At 36.9% G+C, this 21,440-nt stretch overlaps 1 protein-coding gene across 2 annotated transcripts in view; it reads left to right on the forward strand.

The window, feature by feature from the left end:
* The window catches only part of SLC44A5 (solute carrier family 44 member 5), a 429,650-nt gene that overhangs the window by 301,807 nt on the left and 106,403 nt on the right, over positions 1-21,440 (forward strand). For both annotated transcript variants that reach the window (XM_043460948.1, XM_043460949.1), the window contains one exon: positions 17,405-17,478. In XM_043460948.1, coding sequence (XP_043316883.1) covers positions 17,405-17,478 — 74 coding nt within the window. The remainder of the gene's footprint in view (positions 1-17,404; positions 17,479-21,440) is intronic.

Genomic DNA, 21,440 nt, shown 5'->3' on the forward strand with positions numbered 1-21,440 from the left:
CCTCCCAAAGCTCAGAGAAAATACATTTGTATCAAGTTGATACAATAAAAAAGAGGAACAGAGTGCTTTGAAGACCATAGGAGAGATAAATATAAGGTTTGATGCTCAAAGATTTGTGAGCATCCTTTCTCCCTCTGTGTTAGAAACTGTTAGGGAGAAATTCATTCACATCTATTTCAGTCCATGAAGAATCTTTGTGGAACTGTAAACTCTCTTCATGCTGTGGCATTTATCATCACAGTATCCTGGCGACCCAGGAAAACAGATGTGTGTGGGAGGCCGGTGATGCTGTGAAGCAGAACTGGCTGTGGTTTCATTCTCTTCTGTCTTGCCACTGCTCTATTTCAGCCCTCATTTCCCTAACTCTCATCCTTCTGCATTCACCACATACTTTATTCCAATTCATCCTCCATTCTAGTGCCAAATATATGTAACTAAGATTCTGCTTTTGATTTATTCGTCCTCTATTGAAGAACTTCCAGTCAAAAATAAGCTGAAATTGTAGTCAGTAGTTACCTAATTTGTAAAATGATGTGTCAGTAACAGCTCTTCTGTCAACTTTACAGAGGTGTTTTAATGATCCAAACGAGATAATATATGCCCAAATGAGTCATAAACCATCAAGTCCTTAAACATAAGATACTGTAACTGTGGATTTCCCTGATGGACATGTCCAAACTGAGGACTGGTCAGTCATTCTGCTGTACCAACCTCCTCTTGTATTGCTATCTCCCTTTTTCCTCTATGTTTTGTTCATACTGACCATCTGTCAGATCACAGGGAAACCCTGGTCTCACCTGCCCTCAGGATCTTTGCATTTGTTGTTTCTTCTGCTTAATAAATAACTCCCACAATCTCTTTATTTCTTCAGTCCAGCTTTATTGGGATATAATTGATATATGACATTGTCTAAGTTACACTTAAATGTTGTAAATGATTAGCTAACACTTTCAGCCTATCTCATGATTACCATTTCTTTCTTGTGGTAAGAACATTTAAGACTAGTCTCTTAGAAACTTTGAAGTATATAATAGAGTACTGTATTGACTTTAATCCCTAGGCTGTCCATTAGATCTCCGGAACATTTTTATTTTCTAGCTGCAAGTTTATACTTTTTGACCAACATTTCCCCATTCTTTTACCCCCAAACCCCCAGTAACCACAATTCTACTCGGTTTCCAAGAGTTCACCATTTTTAGATAAATAAGTGATATCATGTAGTATTTGTTGTACACAAATAAAGGGCAGAAATGGTATGGACCTAACAGAAGCAGAAGATATTAAGAAGAGGTGGCAAGAATACACAGAAGAACTGTACAAAAAAGATCTTCATGACCCAGATAATCATGATGGTGTGACCACTCACCTAGAGTCAAACATCCTGGAGTGTGAAGTCAAGTGGGCCTTAGGAAGCATCACTATGAACAAAGCTAGTGGAGGTGATGGAATTCCAGTTGAGCTATTTCAAATCCTGAAAGATGATGCTGTGAAAGTGCTGCACTCAATATGCCAGCAAATTTGGAGAACTCAGCAGTGGCCACAGGACTGGAAAAGGTAGTTTTCATTCCAATCCCAAAGAAAGGCAATGCCAAAGAATGCTCAAACTACCTCACAATTGCACTCATCTCACATGCTAGTAAAGTAATGCTCAAAATTCTCCAAGCCAGGCTTCAGCAATATGTGAACCGTGAACTTCCAGATGTTCAAGCTGGTTTTAGAAAAGGCAGAGGAACCAGAGATCAAATTGCTAACCTCTGCTGGATCATCGAAAAAGCAAGAGAGTTCCAGAAAAACATCTATTTCTGCTTTATTGACTATGCCAAAGCCTTTGACTGTGTGGATCACAATAAACTGTGGAAAATTCTGAAAGAGATGGGAATACCAGACCACCTGACCTGCCTCTTGAGAAACCTGTATGCAGGTCAGGAAGCAACAGTTAGAACTGGACATGGAGAAACAGACTGGTTCCAAATAGGAAAAGGAGTATGTCAAGGCTGTATATTGTCACCCTGCTTATTTAACTTATATGCAGAGTACATCATGAGAAACGCTGGGCTGGATGAAGCACAAGCTGGAATCAAGATTGCTGAGAGAAATATTAATAACCTCAGATACGAAGATGACACCACCCTTACGGCAGAAAGAGAAGAGGAACTAAAAAGCCTCTTGATGAAAGTGAAAGAGGAGAGTGAAAAAGTTGGCTTAAAGCTCAACATTCAGAAAACTAAGATCATGGCATCTGGTCCTGTCACTTCATGGGAAATAGATGGGGAAACAGTGGAAACAGTGGCTGACTTTATTTTTGGGGGCTCCAAAATCACTGCAGATGGTGATTGCAACCATGAAATTAAAAGACGCTTACTCCTTGGAAGGAAAGTTTTGACCAACCTAGACAGCATATTAAAAAGCAGAGACGTTACTTTGTCAACAAAGGTCTGCTAGTCAAGGCTATGGTTTTTCCAGTGGTCATGTATGGATGTGAGTTGGACTGTGAAGAAATCTGAGCGCCGAAGAATTGATGCTTTTGAACTATGGTGTTGGAGAAGACTCTTGAGAGTCCCTTGGACTGCAAGGAGATCCAACCAGTCCATCCTAAAGGAGACCAGTCCTGGATGTTCACTGGAAAGACTGATGCTGAAGCTGAAACTCCAATACTTTGGCCACCTGATGCGAAGAGTTGACTCATTGGAAAAGATGCTGATGCTGGGAGGGATTGGGGACAGGAAGAGAAGGGGATGACAGAGGATGAGATGGCTGGATGGCATCACCGACTTGATGGACATGAGTTTGGGTAAACTCTGGGAGTTGGTGATGAACAGGAGGCGTGGCATGCTGCGATTCATGGGTTTGCGAAGAGTCAGACACGACAGAGCAACTGAACTGAACTGAACTGAACTGATCTGACAGTATTTGTTCTACACTATCTCACTTAGCATGACATCCTCAAGCTCCATCCATTAGGTAACAAATGGCAGGTTCTCCTTCTTTCTGGCAGCTGAATATGTTCCACTGTATAAAATTATACCAGATCTTCATTCATTTGTCAACAGATAGATTGTTTCCATGTATGAAAACTTCACTACATACATACTTTGCTAGTATGACTGATACTGCAGTGAACTTGGCAGTGCAGATATTTTTTCAAGATCCTGTTTCATTTCCTTTGGATTTATACCCCCAAGTGAGATTGTCAAATCATATGGTAGTTCTATTTTTAATATTTTCAAGAACGTCCATACTGTTTTCCACAGTGGCTGTACCAATTTACATCCCCATCAGTAGTGCACAAGGGATCCCTTTCCTACAAATTCTTTTCTTTTTTTCTCCCAAATTCTTGGCAACACTTATATTTTGACTTTTTGATGGTAGCCATTCTAATAGGTGTAAGGTGGTAAATTCACTGTGGTTTTGGTTTGCATTTGCTTGACAATTAATAATGTTGAACACTTTTTCACATATATGTTGGCCATCTTTATATCTTCTTTGAAAAAATGTCTACTTTTTTTAAAGTAGACATTTTTGTCTACTTTGAGATCCTCTGCTCATTTTTAATTGGGTTGTTTGGATTCGCTTTTGAATTGTATGAGTTTCTTTATATTTTTTGGATGCTAACCCATGCTTGATGTATGATTTGCAAATATTGTCTCCCATTTTGTATGTTGCCTTTTCACCTTGCTGATGGTTTCACTTGTTGTGGTGAAGCTTTTCAGCATGATGTCTTCCCACTTATTTTTGCCTCTGTTGCTTGTGTTTTTGATGTTATATCTTAAAAATTGTCACTGAGGCCAAGGTCAAGAAGCCATTTTCCTTATTTCTTTTAGAGTTCTATAATTTCAGGACCTACATTTAAGTTTTTAATCCATTTTGAGTTAATTTTTGTGAGTGGTGTAAGGTAGGAGTCAAATGTTTGTTTGTTTGTTTGTGGCTATTTCATTTTCACAACACCATTCATTGAAGAGGCTATCTTTTTTCTCATTGTGTGATATTGACTCCCTTATCAGTTGTTTGTTGACCATTGATTGGGGGGTGTTATTTCTGGGCTCTCAATTGCGCTCCATTTATGTATGTGTCTATATGCCAGTAGCATACTGTTTTGAATACTATAGCTTTATAATAGCGTGGTTTGACATCAGGAAGTAAATTCCTCCAGCTTTGTTCTTCTTTCTCAAGATTGTTTTGGTTATTCAAAGTCTTTTTTGGTTCCATGTGAATTTTAATCAAAAAAGTATGCCACCCAACAATCTTTTCAGAGTTCTTCCTACTCTTTCATGGTGTCCTTATTATACTCTTTTATAATATCATGTTTATTTCCTTCCTAGCACTTACGTCACTACCATAAATCTGTCATTATCTTATTTGTTGACCTTTACTTATTTATGGCTAGTTTACCATATTAAATTGTGGGTTTCATGAGAGAAGGTACCGTATTTTTCTGGTTCACTATTGTATTTATGGTATGTACTGTAGTACCTGGTACAGAATAGGTGCCAATAGATATTATGAAAATAAAATAATGAGTTTATTTCTTTTGATTCTATGACACTAACTGATCTGTTTTTTTTTTTAACTTTTTAATATCTTTAATTTTTTTTCATTTATTTTTATTAGTTGGAGGCTAATTACTTTACAATATTGCTGATCTGTTTTATAACTTCTACTGAAAAAGAACTCCAACTAACCTGACCTCTTTCTCATTTCCATCAGCCATGCACTTAATTTTGCATCATTGTTCTTGTACTTCCTTTTGCCTAGAATGGACCTCTCTTACCAGCCAGTCAAAAATGTCCATAATTCAGAATTTTGTTCATCCCTTGTAATTAAAGTGTCTCCTATATTCTAACTCACATTGAGCTTTTTCTAGTCTAACCATCTAGATTCTTCCTAATTGTAGTACTTACTTTTACTTCTACATTTTAGACAGTATTTATTTTTAATGTTAGTCTTTTAGATGTTTTTATCTTTTTTATACCATGAAACTAGAGTATTTAAGGGCGAGAGTCGTATTCTTTTTTTTTTGGCTTTATGTCTCCTTCCTCTCCAACAGTTTTGACTTACCTCCTCATGCTGTACTCCACGCCGCCCCCGTCCCCACCCCCGCCATACACACACATATACATATCTTACTTTAGTAGCAAATAGTGGACACTTAACAAATAGCTATTGGAAAAGTTGGTAGGGAGGTTTTTGAAACTCTGAGGAAGAAGGACTTATATCTGGGGGAAAATATGGGTCCTCCATTTTTATCTCAGAATGATGGGAAAGAGGATAGTAGTAAGAACTGAGAACCATTATGTATATATTGTAATACTTTGTTATATTAAAAAAACAGACAGTTCCTGGACAGAATTGCCTAATGTCTTCCAGACTTACTATTAAGATACCGTTCTGAGTATCTCTTGTTGAAATGAAAGAGACTTATTGGTATAGTTTGTGATGTATTTTATGTCTAATGATATTTTTAAAATATATTAACTTAACAAAAACATTTATTTCAATATTTAGCTTAGGACAACTGTGAATTCATACATTTACTATGGCTGGATTTAAATTTCAGTCTCCCACTGAACACAACTGTCAAGAATTATTTAATTTCTTGAATATAACTTGTAAAATTATTCAGAAATAAGATGTTGTAACTTCCTATTTTACTGTTATCAGCTCTAGAATATGCTAACCTGGGAAATGAATCTCATTTTGACTACTTGAATTCTGTGAGAATATACAATATCCAGTTTTCATATGTTATTATAAAACATATGTTATATAAAACATATATTATAAAATATGTTCTTATAAAACATATTTAATATTTAATAATGATAGTCACAGAGAAAAACATTCTTTGGTGTAATCCATTTGGGTTGTCTAAAAATTATTAGAATAGGAAAGCCTTATTATTTTTATGATTGTTTAAATGAATCTCACTAGCAACCATGGTATATTCTGTAATTTGTCTCCCTGAACATCCATTCCATACCATCTTCTGCCTTGTCTCTTTTACTGTAGAAGTTGAAAAGTCAAACAGTCAATTTTCCTAACCCCTTTCCAGGCAGGAATGGCCATGAGACACAGTTCAAGCCTGTGAGCTCAAGGGCAAGTCTTCTAGGAGGGACCTTCTTTTCTCAATAATAAGACAAAGCTTTATTGAAGAGATACAGGTGTCTTGAGTACTGCAGTCAACTTGTGATACGAGGTACAAACATGATGATAAATCCTTACAAGCTGCAGATGAGAGGGGGCAGAAAGAGGAAATGAGTTCCTTAGGTTGCTAATGGCATCACTGAATGACACACACTAGCTCAGGACTTCCAATTGCAGAACTTCATGTGTGAAACAAATTCTTTGCAATTTAAGCCACTGTTTCTGGTGTAAATTTTCTGGTATTTGCAACTGAACACATTTTAAACTGATACAGTTAGGTTCAGATTTCTATTGGATTACACAGAGACTGTATTTAGTAAGTGCAAAGCAATAAACATTTAGAAAATATTGTTTTATCTTAAACCCTAAAAAGTTTAATGAAGTCCCCTTTAAAATTAATAGCAATCACCCTGTTCTTGGCCTTCCCTGGTGGCTCAGATGGTAGAGTCTGCCTTTAGTGTGGGAGACCCAGAATCCATTCCTGAGTCTGGAAGATCCCCTGGAGAAGGAAATGGCAACCCACTCCAGTATACTTGCCTGGAAAATCCCATGGATGGAGAAGCCTGGCAGGTTAAAGTTCATGGGGTTGCAAAGACTCGGATACAACTGAGTGACTTCACTCACTCACTCACTCACCCTATTCTTATTAGTAATGCTTTGTTGTAAAATAAACATCTTGTAGAATAAAATGTACTAGCAGATATTTACAGAAAAGAAGGAGCAATTCATGTAGTACTTCAGGCTCTAGATAAATGGTTGGAATTTCCCTTTTTGCTGAATAATTTGAGAACAGAGGGACACAGCAGTTTTATACATTTTAAAAATGTCTACAATGTACTAATGTCTGATGTTCAAGTAACACTTTCACTCCTTCATCCACTGGACACATGTTGAATATCTAGGCTTCTTTGCTTTGGACATGTAACGAAAACTACCATCTCACAAATTGTTAATTTTCTTCCTAAAGTCAGCAGACCTCCCATTTCAAAGTAAAAATTACCAACAACATACTAGTATAGTGATACCAGGTATTATTTAAACCCAAGATGTCACGTTGTGTTTGTCTTCCTTTAAAAGCTGAAATTATTGCCAAAACAAATTCTAAGTTAAAAAAAAATGTTTATGATGGGAGAAACCTTGTTTTCTACAGGTATGATGTAAATCATTAATGGCCAAAATTTAATCTTTCAATCAAGATAAATAGGTAAATTTATATCACAGTTAAGGATTTTACTTGTGGAATGTGTCTAATGACTTTATATCTGTATAGTTTATAGTTTAGTTTCTAGTACATTAAGTTTATTTTGTTTCCTACTGTATTCATTTTAATGGTTAATAGTTGATGTTACTTCCCAGGTTATTTCTGTTTCTCAGATATGCCAAATCAATACTCAAATGATTTTCTCTTATAAAAATTGTTTTTGATTAGAGTAATACATATGTTTGATACACAGTTTAAGTTACAAAAGGATATGCAGTAAAAATTAGGTCTACCTCATCTCTTCCCAGACACACAGTCCCCCTTCTTAATGTACCTACTATTTCCAGCTCCTTGTATCAGTTAGTTCAGTCACTCAGTCGTGTCTGACTCTTTGAGACCCCGTGGACTGCAGCACGCCAGGCTTCCCTGTCCATCACCAACTCCTGGAGCTTACTCAAACTCATGTCCATTGAGTCGGTGATGCCATCCAACCATCTCATCCTCTGTCATCCCCTTCTCTCGTGTTCAATCTTTTCTAGCATCAGTGTCTTTTCCAATGAGTCAGTTCTTCACATCAGGTGGCCAAAATATTGGAGTTTCAGCTTCAGCTTCAGTCCTTCCAGTGAATATTCAGGACTGATCTCCTTTAGGATGGACTGGTTGGATCTCCTTGCAGTCCAAGGGACTCTCAAGAGTCTTATCCAGTACCACAGTTAGATTCCTTGATAGTCTTACCTAAAATTATTTAAAATTTATTCTTTTATCTAATGGACACTTGAATGATTATAAGTATAAAATGTTTTTTGACGGAGGTAATTGCCTTGCTAAATTAATTTCCAAAACTAAATTTTCATTTCATGTTCCAAAAGCACTAGGGTAACTATAGGACAACCTGCTTAAAATTAGTATAGATAGCTAATAAACATTCTAAGCAGAGGCAAAGCTCCAAGATCACCACTGAATACATATTATTTTAAGGAAAATAAAAAAGGATTTTTATTATCCAGATTTGCTAAATAGATATAAAGAAAATGACAAAAGAGAGACATACCATCAAATCAGAGAGACTTGATGAGTGAAGGTTAAAAGGCCAACTCTGTTTTCATATATGCAGTGATTCAAACAAGAAGCAGGGGTCTGTGTCTTATAAAGTTGGTGAGATGTTCATTACTGTGAAACAAAGGTCTGATCTGTAAGAAGTTTATTGAGGCATTTATGGATGTGTGTTTTCAATTCCATCCCCATTTAGAAATGTTTGAGCAATAAGAAAGATTAATCAGAAGACAGTCTGTCACAGACTTTTTTAGTAACCATTTTTGCTTAAAGGCAATAAAAATGTGTTTTGAATTTTAGTCAATAATGATTAAGAAAAAAGTTAAAGAGCAGAAGATCAGTTTTTAAGCTTATTTTGAGGGGATCAGAAAGAAATTTGTATAATAAAATAAGTCAGCAATCTATTTATAATTCTCAAATACAATCTATGTGTCTTAGATTTTTGTTTCTATTATAAATGCAATTTGTGCTCATTGTGACAGTTTTGAAAAAAAGAGAAAAAGCAAAGGAAGAAAAACAAAATCATGTAAAATCATACCACCTTGAGATAGTGGCTGCTAGTCTTTTATTGTATCCTTTTTTATATTATTAAGCATTTACATATATGTTTGTATATCTATACATATATTACACATATGTTTTATAACCTATTTTTCTCAATATGTTATGACCATGTTTTCATGTAATTATTATTCTAAAAATTATTTCCAAATTTTCTTTAGTTTAAACAGTGTTTTAAATCCTTACAAATTAATTCTTGCTTCTTCAATACATGTTTCCATGCTATAAATTACTAGAAAAGAAATTACTAGAGGGCACATAATTTTCTGATGTGACCATCATCTGTAGGTACCTTTTTTCATTATTAAAATTTTGGGTGACAAATAGTAATCTTTTCATTTTAAGATGTAGGTCTTTGATTACTAAAAATATTAACTGTTTATCATATTATTTAAGGAAGTATGACTGTTTAAAAAATTTTAATAGCAGAATTTTTGTAGCTATCCCAGTCATGAGAACTTTCAGAAGTTCACTGTTTAAACAAATATTCTTGAGCACCTACTCTGTGTTTCTGTGTAGAAGGATGCTAACCTATTCCAAGAAGATTAAAGAGCATTTTGAACTGATATATGTGCGTTCTCAGTCACTAAGTCGTGTCCGACTCTTTTGTGACCCCATGGACTGTAGCCTGCCAGGCTCCTCTGTCCATGGGATTTCCCAGGCAAGTATACTGGAGTGGGTAACCATTTCCTCCTCCAAACTGTTACAGAGTGTCTATAAACTTTTGGACCAATTCCCAAGGCTGTTCTAAGCTGGTTCTCCTAGGACCTCTTTGATGATATCAGTTGTACCGTGGGCAATAACTATGATCTAGTGTTCACTTTACTAGCAATTTTCTATGTGGTTTCCTCTCACTGACACATTCTTAACTATAATGCAGTTCTTACAAAGATGATGAATAATATAGTAAGATCAATTTTGTCTGACCTTATTCCATTTTAAACAAAAGAGACATTTATATAGACATCACTTAAACTTCTGTATTTAAAAATGAAGTTTTATTTCCCTTTTACAGATAGAAAATATAAATTATAACCAGTTAAAGCTACTGTCTAAAGACATTGGAAACCCAAGTGCAAACAATATAGGAGAAATAGAGGATAGGGGAAGCTTTTAAGATTCGGTTATCCAAAAGAACTAAATAATGCAGGTACAATACTGAAATATCATCTTAAATATTCTAATCAATTCAAAAGAAATTACCAGTATCATTGTATGATTTCTTAGGGTGTTATGCTATTTGGTATATTTCATTTTCAGCAACAGTTTAACATGTACTAAAAAATGATAGTCCCATAAAACTAACACTCTCTTCTCAATGATTGGGTGTCAAAATTATCATTTAAAGTAAATATAACTGTAAAGTCATTCTTAAATTTTTTTTAAGAAAATGAAAACACTTGTATTTAGTTTGAACACCTGAAAATATGAGTTCATGTGATTAAAAGCTCGTTGTGCCTTCCTATTTTCTGATTATTTAACAGTGTAATTCTTCAAGATAATTTTTAACCTTTTATCATGCTTGTAGAAATGGCTGGTGTAATTTGCTTATTTCTAAAACCTCAACTTTCACACACACCCAAATGGTATATATGGTATTTTCTAAAGCTGTGGGAACAGAACAGTAGAGAACTTTTAGACAGTATGTCTGGGAAAAAAGAGAAGCCGGAGGGAAAGGGGAAGGTTACAGTTAACTCCTTCAAACACAACTCTTAGAAAATGCTCTTATCACCAATCACTAGATTCTCCATTAATAGCGAAGAGTGGAAGAATAGAAGAATTTTTTAACTTACACAGAACTGTACCTCACATAGCTTCCCAAATGTTTTGAGTCTGCTGACTAAGCATCATTTAGCTTGATTTAATTCAAGCCACATTCTGCAGTTTGCCAAGTATCTCGGTGGAGCTTAGAGAATGGCCCCCAAATTAACTGTCTTTTAATAAAGCCTGTGGGAAGTGAAGCAACTGTTCAATTTTCTGGAACAGACTTCTGCAGTAAGAAACTGAGAGGTAATGGATGACTTAATGGCATCATGCAGGTGCCAACTGAACCACAGAGGAGAAGTGCTTCTAAACTGTGGATTATCAATGCAGCCATGTCAGGTTTCAGAATTCAGACTGAATTCATGGGCAGTGGACAGTCCCTAACCTGACTCATTAGGCATGAATGGATGATCTGTCAGAGAAAAATGACTTTTAAGACCTCCATTCTTGCTCTAATGCTTGGTATTAATGACCTTTCAGGATGGTTGATATCATTGAAATTTCAGCTGTCACAAAGAAAACTAGTAAATGAATCAGTTTCTGAATGAAGATAGAAAGCTGTCCCTGAAAAAAAGAGGCAGAATGACAGTTGTAGGAAAGAAGAACTAGTGTGGAACTGAAGTGTAAACTTAAACAAAACTCTTTTATTACCTCTGAATTGAATTTAATTTTTTTATGATTTATTTTATTGGAGATTGAAATGTCTAGGTAGCAGACTAAAGCTTAACCCAAAAATTAAATCCTTAGACACATATTCACTATATAGGCCTTATCCCCTTCCAGAAAAGAAGATCTGAAATTTGAAATACAGCACTTTGAGTTTCACCAGAGCCTGCTTATGATGTATTAGCCTGTCAGTTACAGGTGTGTCTTACTAATCATTCATAGGACATAGATTGCAATCTGTCTGTAGCACACCACTCTGTGCTTAACTGGTGCTGTAAAAGGACATTATGGCCTAGATCAGGGGTCAGCAAACATTTTCTATAAAAATCTAGGTAGTAAATTTTAGGCTGCGCAGGCCGGATGGTTTCTGTTGTGACTCCTCAGCCATTGTGGCACAAAAGTAGGCATAGATTTTATATATATATATTATATATATATATATGTGCATGTAGCTATTTTCAAAAAATCTGTATTTATGGACACTGAGATTTGAATTTTGTATAATTCTTATAACACAAAATACTCTTGATTTTTAAAACTATTTTTTAAAAGCAAAAACCATTCTTAGCTCACAAAAAGCTTTACAAAAGCTGGCAGCAGGCCAGATTTGGCCAATGGGCTGTAGTTTGCACCCCCATCTAGATTATAATTGGCTTCCCTGATGTCTCAGCAGTAAAGAATCCACCTGAAGTGCAGGATACTCAGTAGATGTGGGTTTGATCCCTGGGTTGGGAAGATCCCTTGGAGAAAGAAATGGCTACCCATTCCAGTGTTCTTATCTGGAGAATTCCTTGGCCAGAGGAGCCTGGCGGACTATAGTCCATGGTGCCACAAAGAGTCAGACATGACTGAGTGAAAGCATGCAGGCACTAGATTATAATAGTTAAAAGATAATTGCCTTAAAGACGTACAAAGTGTGAGTCTACAGAGCTGAGAAGGATCTCTTAGCTGAAAACTGCATGAAGGTGACATTTTAACTTATTTGAAAGTTGGGGTTTTAATTTTCTTAGCTGAAACAAATTTTTGCATTTAAAATCACTTATTTAATACCCATATTAAGCTTGTTCATAGCAAAATTTTAAATTCAATAACACATGACCTTGAACAAATACATTCCTGTATACTGAAACCTTGCAGTGATTATTATGTCTTCCATGCTGTTTTATTTTTCTAATTGTGGTAAGAACACTTAATGTAAGACCTACCCTCTTAACAGAATATTAAGTACCCAATACAGTGATGTTAAAAATATATACACAATGTACTACAGACCTTTGGAACTTACTCATCTTGCATAATCAAAACATAAAACCATTGAATAAGAACTCCCCATTTGCCCCTCACCCCTGCCCCTGGCAGCCATCATTCTACTTTCTGTTTCTATGAATTTGACTATTTTAGACATCTCAAATTAGTGGAATTCTACAGTTATTTGTCTCTCAGTGGTTGGCTTATTTCACTTAGCATAAGGTCCTGTCCTCTCGGTTTATTTATGTTGTCCAAAAGAGTTGAAATCAGAACCTCAAATGTGTATCTGCAAGTTCACTGCATGTTGTCCAAAAGAATTGAAATCAGGATCTCAAATAGGTATCTGAATGTTCACTGCAACATAACTCACAACAGTCAAGATATGGAAATAATTAAATGTTCATTGACAGATGAACGGGTTAAAAAAGTATGGCATATACATACAATGGAAAGTTATTCAGCCCCAGAAAATGAAGGGAATCCTACTATATGAAGAATGGGATTTTAATAGATGGGGTAGAGATCCAGACTGGAGTGCTTTTGATAGTAAAAGTGAGCATTGTTGATTGTTATTCCAGGATAATAGGTATAAATCCTGGCTATTTCATGCAAATTGGGACATAATGTATCCTAGTAGAATGAGTCTTAAAGCAACCATGAGCAGAGAACCCTGAATGTTGTCAAGGGAGAGTTCATTATGTATGCAGTGAATGAAAAAGTCCAAGTTGGTTGAAGCACAGGAGATGAATAGGGGGAGAAAAACTAGAAAGGTAGTCTGGGGCTTGAACTAGGATTGGAATTGTATTTTCTTAAACATAAAGCTAAGACATTTGGAAATCATTAAACAAGCAGTGGAGAAGTGTTGCAATTTTTAAAATAATACAGTGACTTTGTTTGCTCTCAGTGATGTCAGTGATGTGCAGAATGAATTGGATCAGGCAGAGACTACATGCAGGAGCCCAATAAAGGGACCACAGCAGCAGTCAGAAGAGAGAATGAGAGAACGTGGACTGAATCCAGGCAACAGGAATAGAAAGGAAGGCGTGGATGAAAGACACATCAGAAAGAAGGAGTCAAGAGAACTTATTAATTGAATGTAAAAAAAAGATCAGCTAAGAAAAAGAGAAAGTCAAAGGAAATGCCCAAGAGTTTAAGTTGAGGTGACTATAGGCATTCTATACTTGTAGGTTAGAATTAGGAAGGAAAGGGAGGTCTACAAATGAGTATAGAACTGGGATCCTATTCTTAACTGTAGTTTGGAAAAATACATATAAGATAGCAATGGTACATCTGTAGTTTAACTTTTGAAAATTCTTTTATGCCAGGAGTATTTTGAATAACTCTGAGTGTGAGCAACTTGTTTTTGAAAAAACTGGACTTTGATTTAGAAGGAGGGTAAGGGAGATGGTTGAGGTATATTTCTCTATAAACTATTCTTTCTATCTTCTTTCTAGGATCCAGTGGGATGTAATCCATTTTTAGATTAGTACATTGGTCCTTATTTTATACTTACTGTAAAAGTAAAAGTGAACCCAACTGAGGAAAATGTACAGCTATGACAGACCTCTAACTAGAATATGATTCAGAATGATTTTAAACCACGAGCTTGTATCACCCAGTTACCTCAATACCTACCTTGAGTCTTCAAAATTATCTGAACTAAGTACTTGGTTTTTTTTTAAAAAAAAAAAAACAAACTCATTTTTCACAGAACATTGGGATTGTAAAGATGCCTTGAAATCAAAGAAAGAAACAATGATGACACTTTATAACTTCTAAAATTTGAATTAAGCTTCTGCTGTGTTGCTGACTCCCAAAAATGGTGCCTAAGCAATATTTTATATGTTTTATATTCAATTTTCCAATAATTTTCTAAGCAGTGACTTTTTTCCAGCAGGGAATATGAAGAGAAATAAGAAGTGAAAAGAAATAGATGTCTCTCTCTCACACACACACACCCCTAATTTTAAAAGAAAAAAAAATGTGAACAACGAAGGGAATGAAATCACTAGAGGAACAAATTCAGAAATAAGAATTTTTAATTTAGAAAAACTTTCCTACTTTTTGAAACTCTTGAATTCTTCAAACTGTTCCACTTTGTTCAATGTTCTTCCATGTTTAAATACTATGAAATTAACCAGTCTGGCCATGGTGTGTGGTATGGTCTGCTGTTTCTCTAAGGCAGTGGTCCAGAAAAGGAAAGTAGATTTGAATACATTATCTTGCCTGGTCCCAGAATAGAATCCCCAGACATCTCAGGGTGTGAATTACTGAGAACTGTTATCCCTCTCTGGTGAGAGACTAGACTGCTAGGAGAGCGGATAGAGAGTGTTGTGTGGGAGCACAGTAGCCCCTGGTGCTGTGACATGTTCTTGGTACAAAAACGAAAGAGAAATCGTAGTATAAACCCCCCTTGTTGTTGTTATAAAACCCCCTATAGACCAAAACTGTGATTGACGCCATTCATCAGGACCAGTAGCCAAGCACTGTGGGTTTTATTTCTTAGAAATTTCCTTTTGGGCTCTGCTTCTTTCCTTGTGCCTTATTTTTTTTTAATTGGTAAGTTTCTTTTACTCATCTTTCAACTATGTTTACCTCTTCCTGTGCTGACTACATAATATAAATAGGAAACATTATAATGCTATATAATAGTCATTATAAACATGCATCATAATGTATATTATCTATGATGTAACCATGTAGATACAAACATATCATACATATAATATTACAGGACACAGGCCAACCTGGCTGGCGCTTCTGACTCTCTCCTTGGTAGTTGTGATTACACACAAGGGCTTTGACAACTTCAAGACTTCTAGTGAAAGCTTATCAGTGTTCTAGTTTTCTCTTCCTTAGTTCTTTGCCTGCAGGCATGCCTTCTTAGGTGTCATGGTATTTAGCAACTGCCCTGGGAGGATGAGAACTGATCTTGAGTAGGATGTGTCAAAATGCAAATAAACCAGATCCTTTCCTCACCCTCTAGCAGGTTTTGCCTTCAGTGATTGTTTAACAGAGAAATCTAGATTATCTTTTTTTTCCTCTTTTTATTATTCTCATAGTTCCTGGGTTGAAATTGGATTTAAACAAGTAATGGTTTTTTTCTGAATTGACCACGATTAGCTTTCTCTATGATGGATCCATTTCCTGTTGTGAGGTGGAGTAATAAAGATGTGTGTGGAGTTTTCAGTATGGCTAATTGGAGTCTTTCTAGAAAGTTGTAATCATATTAGGATAACGACTAAGTGAAAAAGATTGGGCAGAGGAGACTTAGATGTTTGTCTGCCTCTGCAACTGCTCTCTCATAGACCTTATATAAGGCAACTTACCTCACTACCCTGAAAATCCCAAAGGTAGGAAACTCACAAACTTGTGTAAGTGAAAGCAGTAAAAGTATAACAGGGCTTTATCAATGTACAAGGTAGTATGTGTCTGTTACTGTACAATTATTATTCATTATTATTGATATTACCACCACTGAAAATAGAACGTAACTTCATCCTGTCTATGCTAAAAGATTGGAACATATCCATCTAACCCCTAGAACAAGAAGTTTTTGCCATGAAAATTCTCATGTGCATCTTTTAATCCTGTCAAATACATTGATCTATCTCTTTCCTAATAGAGTCTTCATTAAGTTTCAACAATGATTGTATTTTTTCTTACTTTTAAGACAAGTTTTGACCTTCTAGACCCCTTACATGCTGAACAAAATTTAATATTCGAAATAGGAAATACTTTAGATGAAAACCTGAGTTTCCCTACTGGATACTGGTTTGACTTGTGATCCTTAGAAATTTGTCTCTCTGAGCCAAATTTTCTCTAAATCTCATTTCACAATATCCAGCTTATAGAATAGCTGGAAAATTACAGTTTAGAGCACTTCATTTCATAATGCATTATAGACATTGTTGTTTGAATAGTTGCAACTCTGTTCCTCATAGAAAGCTTATGTAGTCAATCCTTTATTTAATCAGAGTACCCTTTATATGTGCACGTAGAAAGATAATGGAGAGAGAGAGGAGTGGAAATGGCTATTTTTTTTTTTTTATTATGTCATGTACTGGGAAGCATGAAGGAGAAAATTATAAAATCAAATAGCTTAAATTATAATTTCAAATAAAAGAATTTTTGATGTTAGTGTACTCTAACTTCTAAAAAATTTTACAAATAAAGAATCAAGAGAATAAATGCTGACAACTTTGGAGGAACTTCTTTAATCACAGAGCCATAACCACTCTCTGCTGTTTAAGTCTTTGCATAAATACATCTGATCTACCTTTGAGAACTATTAAATATAAAAAAGGCATATCACTGTTGTTATTATCTTTTGTGTGTTCAGTTATTCAGTTGTGTCTGACTCTTTGCAATCCCATGGACTGTTGTCTGGCTGGCTCCTCTGTCCATGGGACTTTTCAGGCAAGAATAATGGAGTGGGTTGCCATTTCCTTCTCCAGGGAATATTCCCAACCCAGGGATTAAACCCAGGTGACCTAAATTGCAGGCAGATTCTTTACCGTCTAAGCCACCAGGGAAGCCCAATTATTTTTTTATGTCTTCTATGTATTTTTTTGCAGTAAACATTAGTCATTTGTATCCCTTTTAATTCTTCCCCTGCCCCCTGCCCGCCTTCTAATACCATCACCTTGGGGATTAGGTTTCAACACAAGGACTTGGGGGAGACACGTTTAGTCCATAAGAGGGAGGAAAACGGATGCTATGTGAGTCTTCTCAGGATCCTTTTAATTCACTGTTCCTCTTCATCTTTAGGAGTTGTACAGATGTGCTGTGCTGCATGATCTTCATGCTGTTCATTATGGCCTACATTCTTTTAGGACTTGCAGGTGAGTAAGAACAGGTATAGAAGATATTTAACTTTTACTATTTACATGACTAAGTCAATGTCACATTTTTAACATTAATCATTCCAAAATCCTTCTTATTATTGATTACTGTCTTTTCTGGTGGGAGTATACCTCACCAGAACTCATTGGGTAGGAGATGCAATGAAAAATAAACACAAAGCAGTTTATTCAAAGGCAAGTCTCTAAATTACTTAGATAGATAAAATTATACAAAAGAAAGAAAAACCCTTATAGTTGTTGCTTTTTAATCATTTTTACTTTTGAAATTTTATTAAGCAGCTAATTAGATTCACAATATTATTTACTAATTAGAGTTAGGGACTCTTGATAAAAGTGAAAAAGGAGAGTGAGAAAGCTGGTTTAAAACTCAACATAAAGAAAACTAATATCATGGCATCCAGTCCCATCACTTCATGGCAAATAGATAGGGAAACAATGAAAACAGTGACAGACTTTATTTTCTTGGGCTCCTAAATCACTGCAGATGGTGACTGCAGCCATGAAATTAAAAGATGCTTGCTCCTTGGAAGAAAAGCTATGACTGACCTAGACTGCATATTAAAAAGCAGAGACATTACTTTGCTGACAAAGGTCCATCAAGTCAAAGCTATGGTTTTTCCAGTAATAATGTATGGATATGAGAGTTGGACTATAAAGAAAGCTGAACACCAAAGAATTGATGCTTTTGAATTGTGGTGTTGGAGAAGACTCTTAAGAGTCCCTTGGACAGCAAGGAGATCAAACCAGTCCATCCTAAAGGAAATCAGTCCTGAATATCCACTGGAAGGACTGATGTTGAAGCTGAAACTCCAATACTTTGGCAACCTGATGTGAAGAACTGACTCATTTGAAAAGAAAAGACCCTGATGCTGGGAAAGATTGAAGGCAGGAGGAGAAGGGATGACAGAAGATGAGATGGTTGGATGGCATCACCGACTCGATGGACATGAGTTTGAGTAAGCTCTGGGAGTTGATGATGGACAGGGAGGCCTGGTGTGCTGCAGTCCATGGGGTCATAAAGAGTCAGACACAACTGAGCAACTGAACTGAATAAGGTTCATGTTACTGTTTACCAATTAGAATTAGAACCTAGATAAATCTAAGTAACATATTACCTTTTCTTTTTATAAGCAAATTATAAAGAAGGAACAATTATTAAGTATTTCACCAAATAGTTTCTTGACATATAAGAAGTCCTATTGTCTTTGCCTACCAGAAAAAGATAGCCTGGGGTTCGTTGTTAGATTAAAGATTTTTCTATGGAAGTGAAAATAAAGAGGACAAATAAAGTCTTTGTTTAGGTTTTTTTTTTTTTAATAAAAAAAAAGCTACCAAAAAGGATCAATCAGTATGGCAGAGTAAGAGGACATGAAGCTCACCTCCCCCAACAAACACATCAAAATATATGTACATGTGGGACAATTTTCACTGGAAATTGGTAGAAAGACTCCAAGGCTGTTAAGATACACACATAATTGGGTAGGAAGGGGGAAAAAAGGCAATCAGGGCAGGTCGTGTGCTCCTGGGAGCGGACCTCAGAGGACAAGAAAGATCACACAGGTGGACACTCCTGTGAAATAAGCAATGAGGACCACAGATTGAGCACCCCTGTCCTGGGTTTCTATACAGAGGAGACAAGCCCTCTTTGCTGGTTGCAGGACTGCTGGGGTAACAGGATGGCTGTGGGAAGCCTGGACTAGAGCTGTGAGGAGCACTCATGCTAGCTTGCCCCTGAGGCAGGGTGGAGAGAGATATGCTCTAGTGGCTACTGGGTTTCCCATAACTTCCTTAGCATGCACACAAGCTGAGCAAAGGCTTTGGTCCTTCTCATTCCAAATGTATCTTTGGATCTGGAGCAGCAATGAGTGGGTAGAAGACTCGACTGTGGTGTGCAGAGATGACCTAGTCCCTGGGCATACCCTGGGTGAGAGGGTGGCGGCCACTACTGAACTTACTCAAGCAATACATCTCAAGTAGCTCTCAGGTCTCAGACAGCAGAGGCTCCACCACAGCTTATCCTCAATCATGTGCCAAGTGTCCATGTAGCCCAGTGATGTGGTTCAACAAAAGGGTGGGAACGGTGGAGGCTGAGGACAGTGACGTGCTGTGAGGGACAAAGGGGGACTTGCACATCAGGTTGTGTCTGAGCCAAAAAAAGAAAACAGTCATAGGTGCCTTCACAGGCAGTGTGTCAGAGCTAGCTGGGACCTCCGTCTGCAGACAATGTGAGCAGAGAGCCCTCACAAGCCCCACTTACCTCAGCACTTCCCCACTCTAGGGCAAAGGTCCCAGTGCAGACAGAGGGGAAGACAGACTGAAAGGGAACAGGCCCAGCTTGGGCTCAAGCCTCAGGGTGTCAGCTCCAGCAGCTGGGGCTCAGACCCCACCCCTGATTGGACATTGATAGCCACTCAGCAGAGAGAAAGTCCTGCCTCGCACTGGGCTCCAGCTCTAACCCCTCCATCTCTAGTTTCATGGCTGCAGTCACTGTCCATAGTGATTTTGGAGCCCAAGAAAATAAAATCTACCACTGCTTCCACTTTTTCCCCTTTTATTTGCTATGGAGCGATGGGACTGGATCTTAGTTTTTTTGAATGTTGAGTTTCAAGCCAGCTTTTTCAGTCTTCTCTTTCACCCTCATCAAGAGGCTCTTTAGTTTCTCTTCATTTTCTGCCATTAGAGTGGTATCATCTGCATATGTGAGGTTATAGATATTTCTCCTGGAAACCTTTATTCCAGCTTGTGATTCATCCAGCCCAGCATTTTGCTTGATGTACTCTGTATATAAGTTAAATAAGCAGGGTGACAATAGACAGCCTTGTCGTACTCCTTTCCCAATTTTGAACCAGTCCATTGTTCCATGTCCAGTTCTAACTGTTGCTTCGTGACCCACATACAAGCTTCTTAGGAGACAGGTAAGGTGGTCTGGTATTCCTGTCTCTTTAAGAATGTTCCACAGTTTGTTGTGACACACACAGCCTAAGTCTTTAATGTAGTCAATGAAGAAGAAATGCATGTTTTCCTGGAATTCCCTTGCTTTCTGTAGGACCCAGTGAATGTTAACAATTTGATCTCTGGTTGTTCTGCCTTTTCTAAACCCATCTGGAAGTTGTCTGGAGCATCTGGAAGTTCTCGTTCACGTACTGTTGAAACCTAGCTTGAAGGATTTTAAGCATAACTTTATTGGCATGTGAAATGAGCATAAATGTAAGATAGTTTGAACATTCTTTGGCATTACCCTTCTTTGAGATTGGGATGAAAACTGACCTTTTCCAGTCTTGTGGCCACTGCTGAGTTTTCCAAATTTGCTAGCATATTGAGTGCAACACTTTAACAGCACAATCTTATAGGATTTGAAATAGTTCAGCTGGAATTCCATCACCTCCACTAGCTTTGTTTCTAGTAATGCTTCCCAAGGCCCACTTGACTTCACACTCCAGGGTGTCTGCCTCTAGATGAGTGACTACACCATCATGGTTATCTGGATCACTGAGGCCTTTCTTGTATAGTTCTATGTATTCTTGACACCGCTTCTTAATCTCTTCTGCCTCTGTTAGGTCCTTACCGTTTCTGTCCTTTATCATGCCCATCCTTGCATGAAATGTATCCTTAATATCTCCAATTTTCTTGAAAGATCTCTACCTTTCCCATTCTATTGTTTTCTCTTATTTCTTTGCATTGTTCGCTTAAGAGGGCCTTCATATCGCTCTTTGCTATTCTCTGGGACTCTGCATGTAGTTGGGTATATCGTTCCCTTTCTCCCTTGCTTTTCACTTCTCTTCTTTTCTCAGCTATTTGTAAAGCCCTCTCAGACAACCACTTTGCTTTCTTGCATTTCCTTTTCTTTGGGATGATTTTGGTCTCCACCTCCTGTACAATGTTACACACCTCTGTCCATAGTTCTTCAGGCACTCTGTCTATCGGATCTAATCCCTGGAATC

This window comes from Cervus canadensis, chromosome 2 (genome assembly GCF_019320065.1).
Source record: "Cervus canadensis isolate Bull #8, Minnesota chromosome 2, ASM1932006v1, whole genome shotgun sequence".
NCBI lineage: Eukaryota > Metazoa > Chordata > Mammalia > Artiodactyla > Cervidae > Cervus > Cervus canadensis.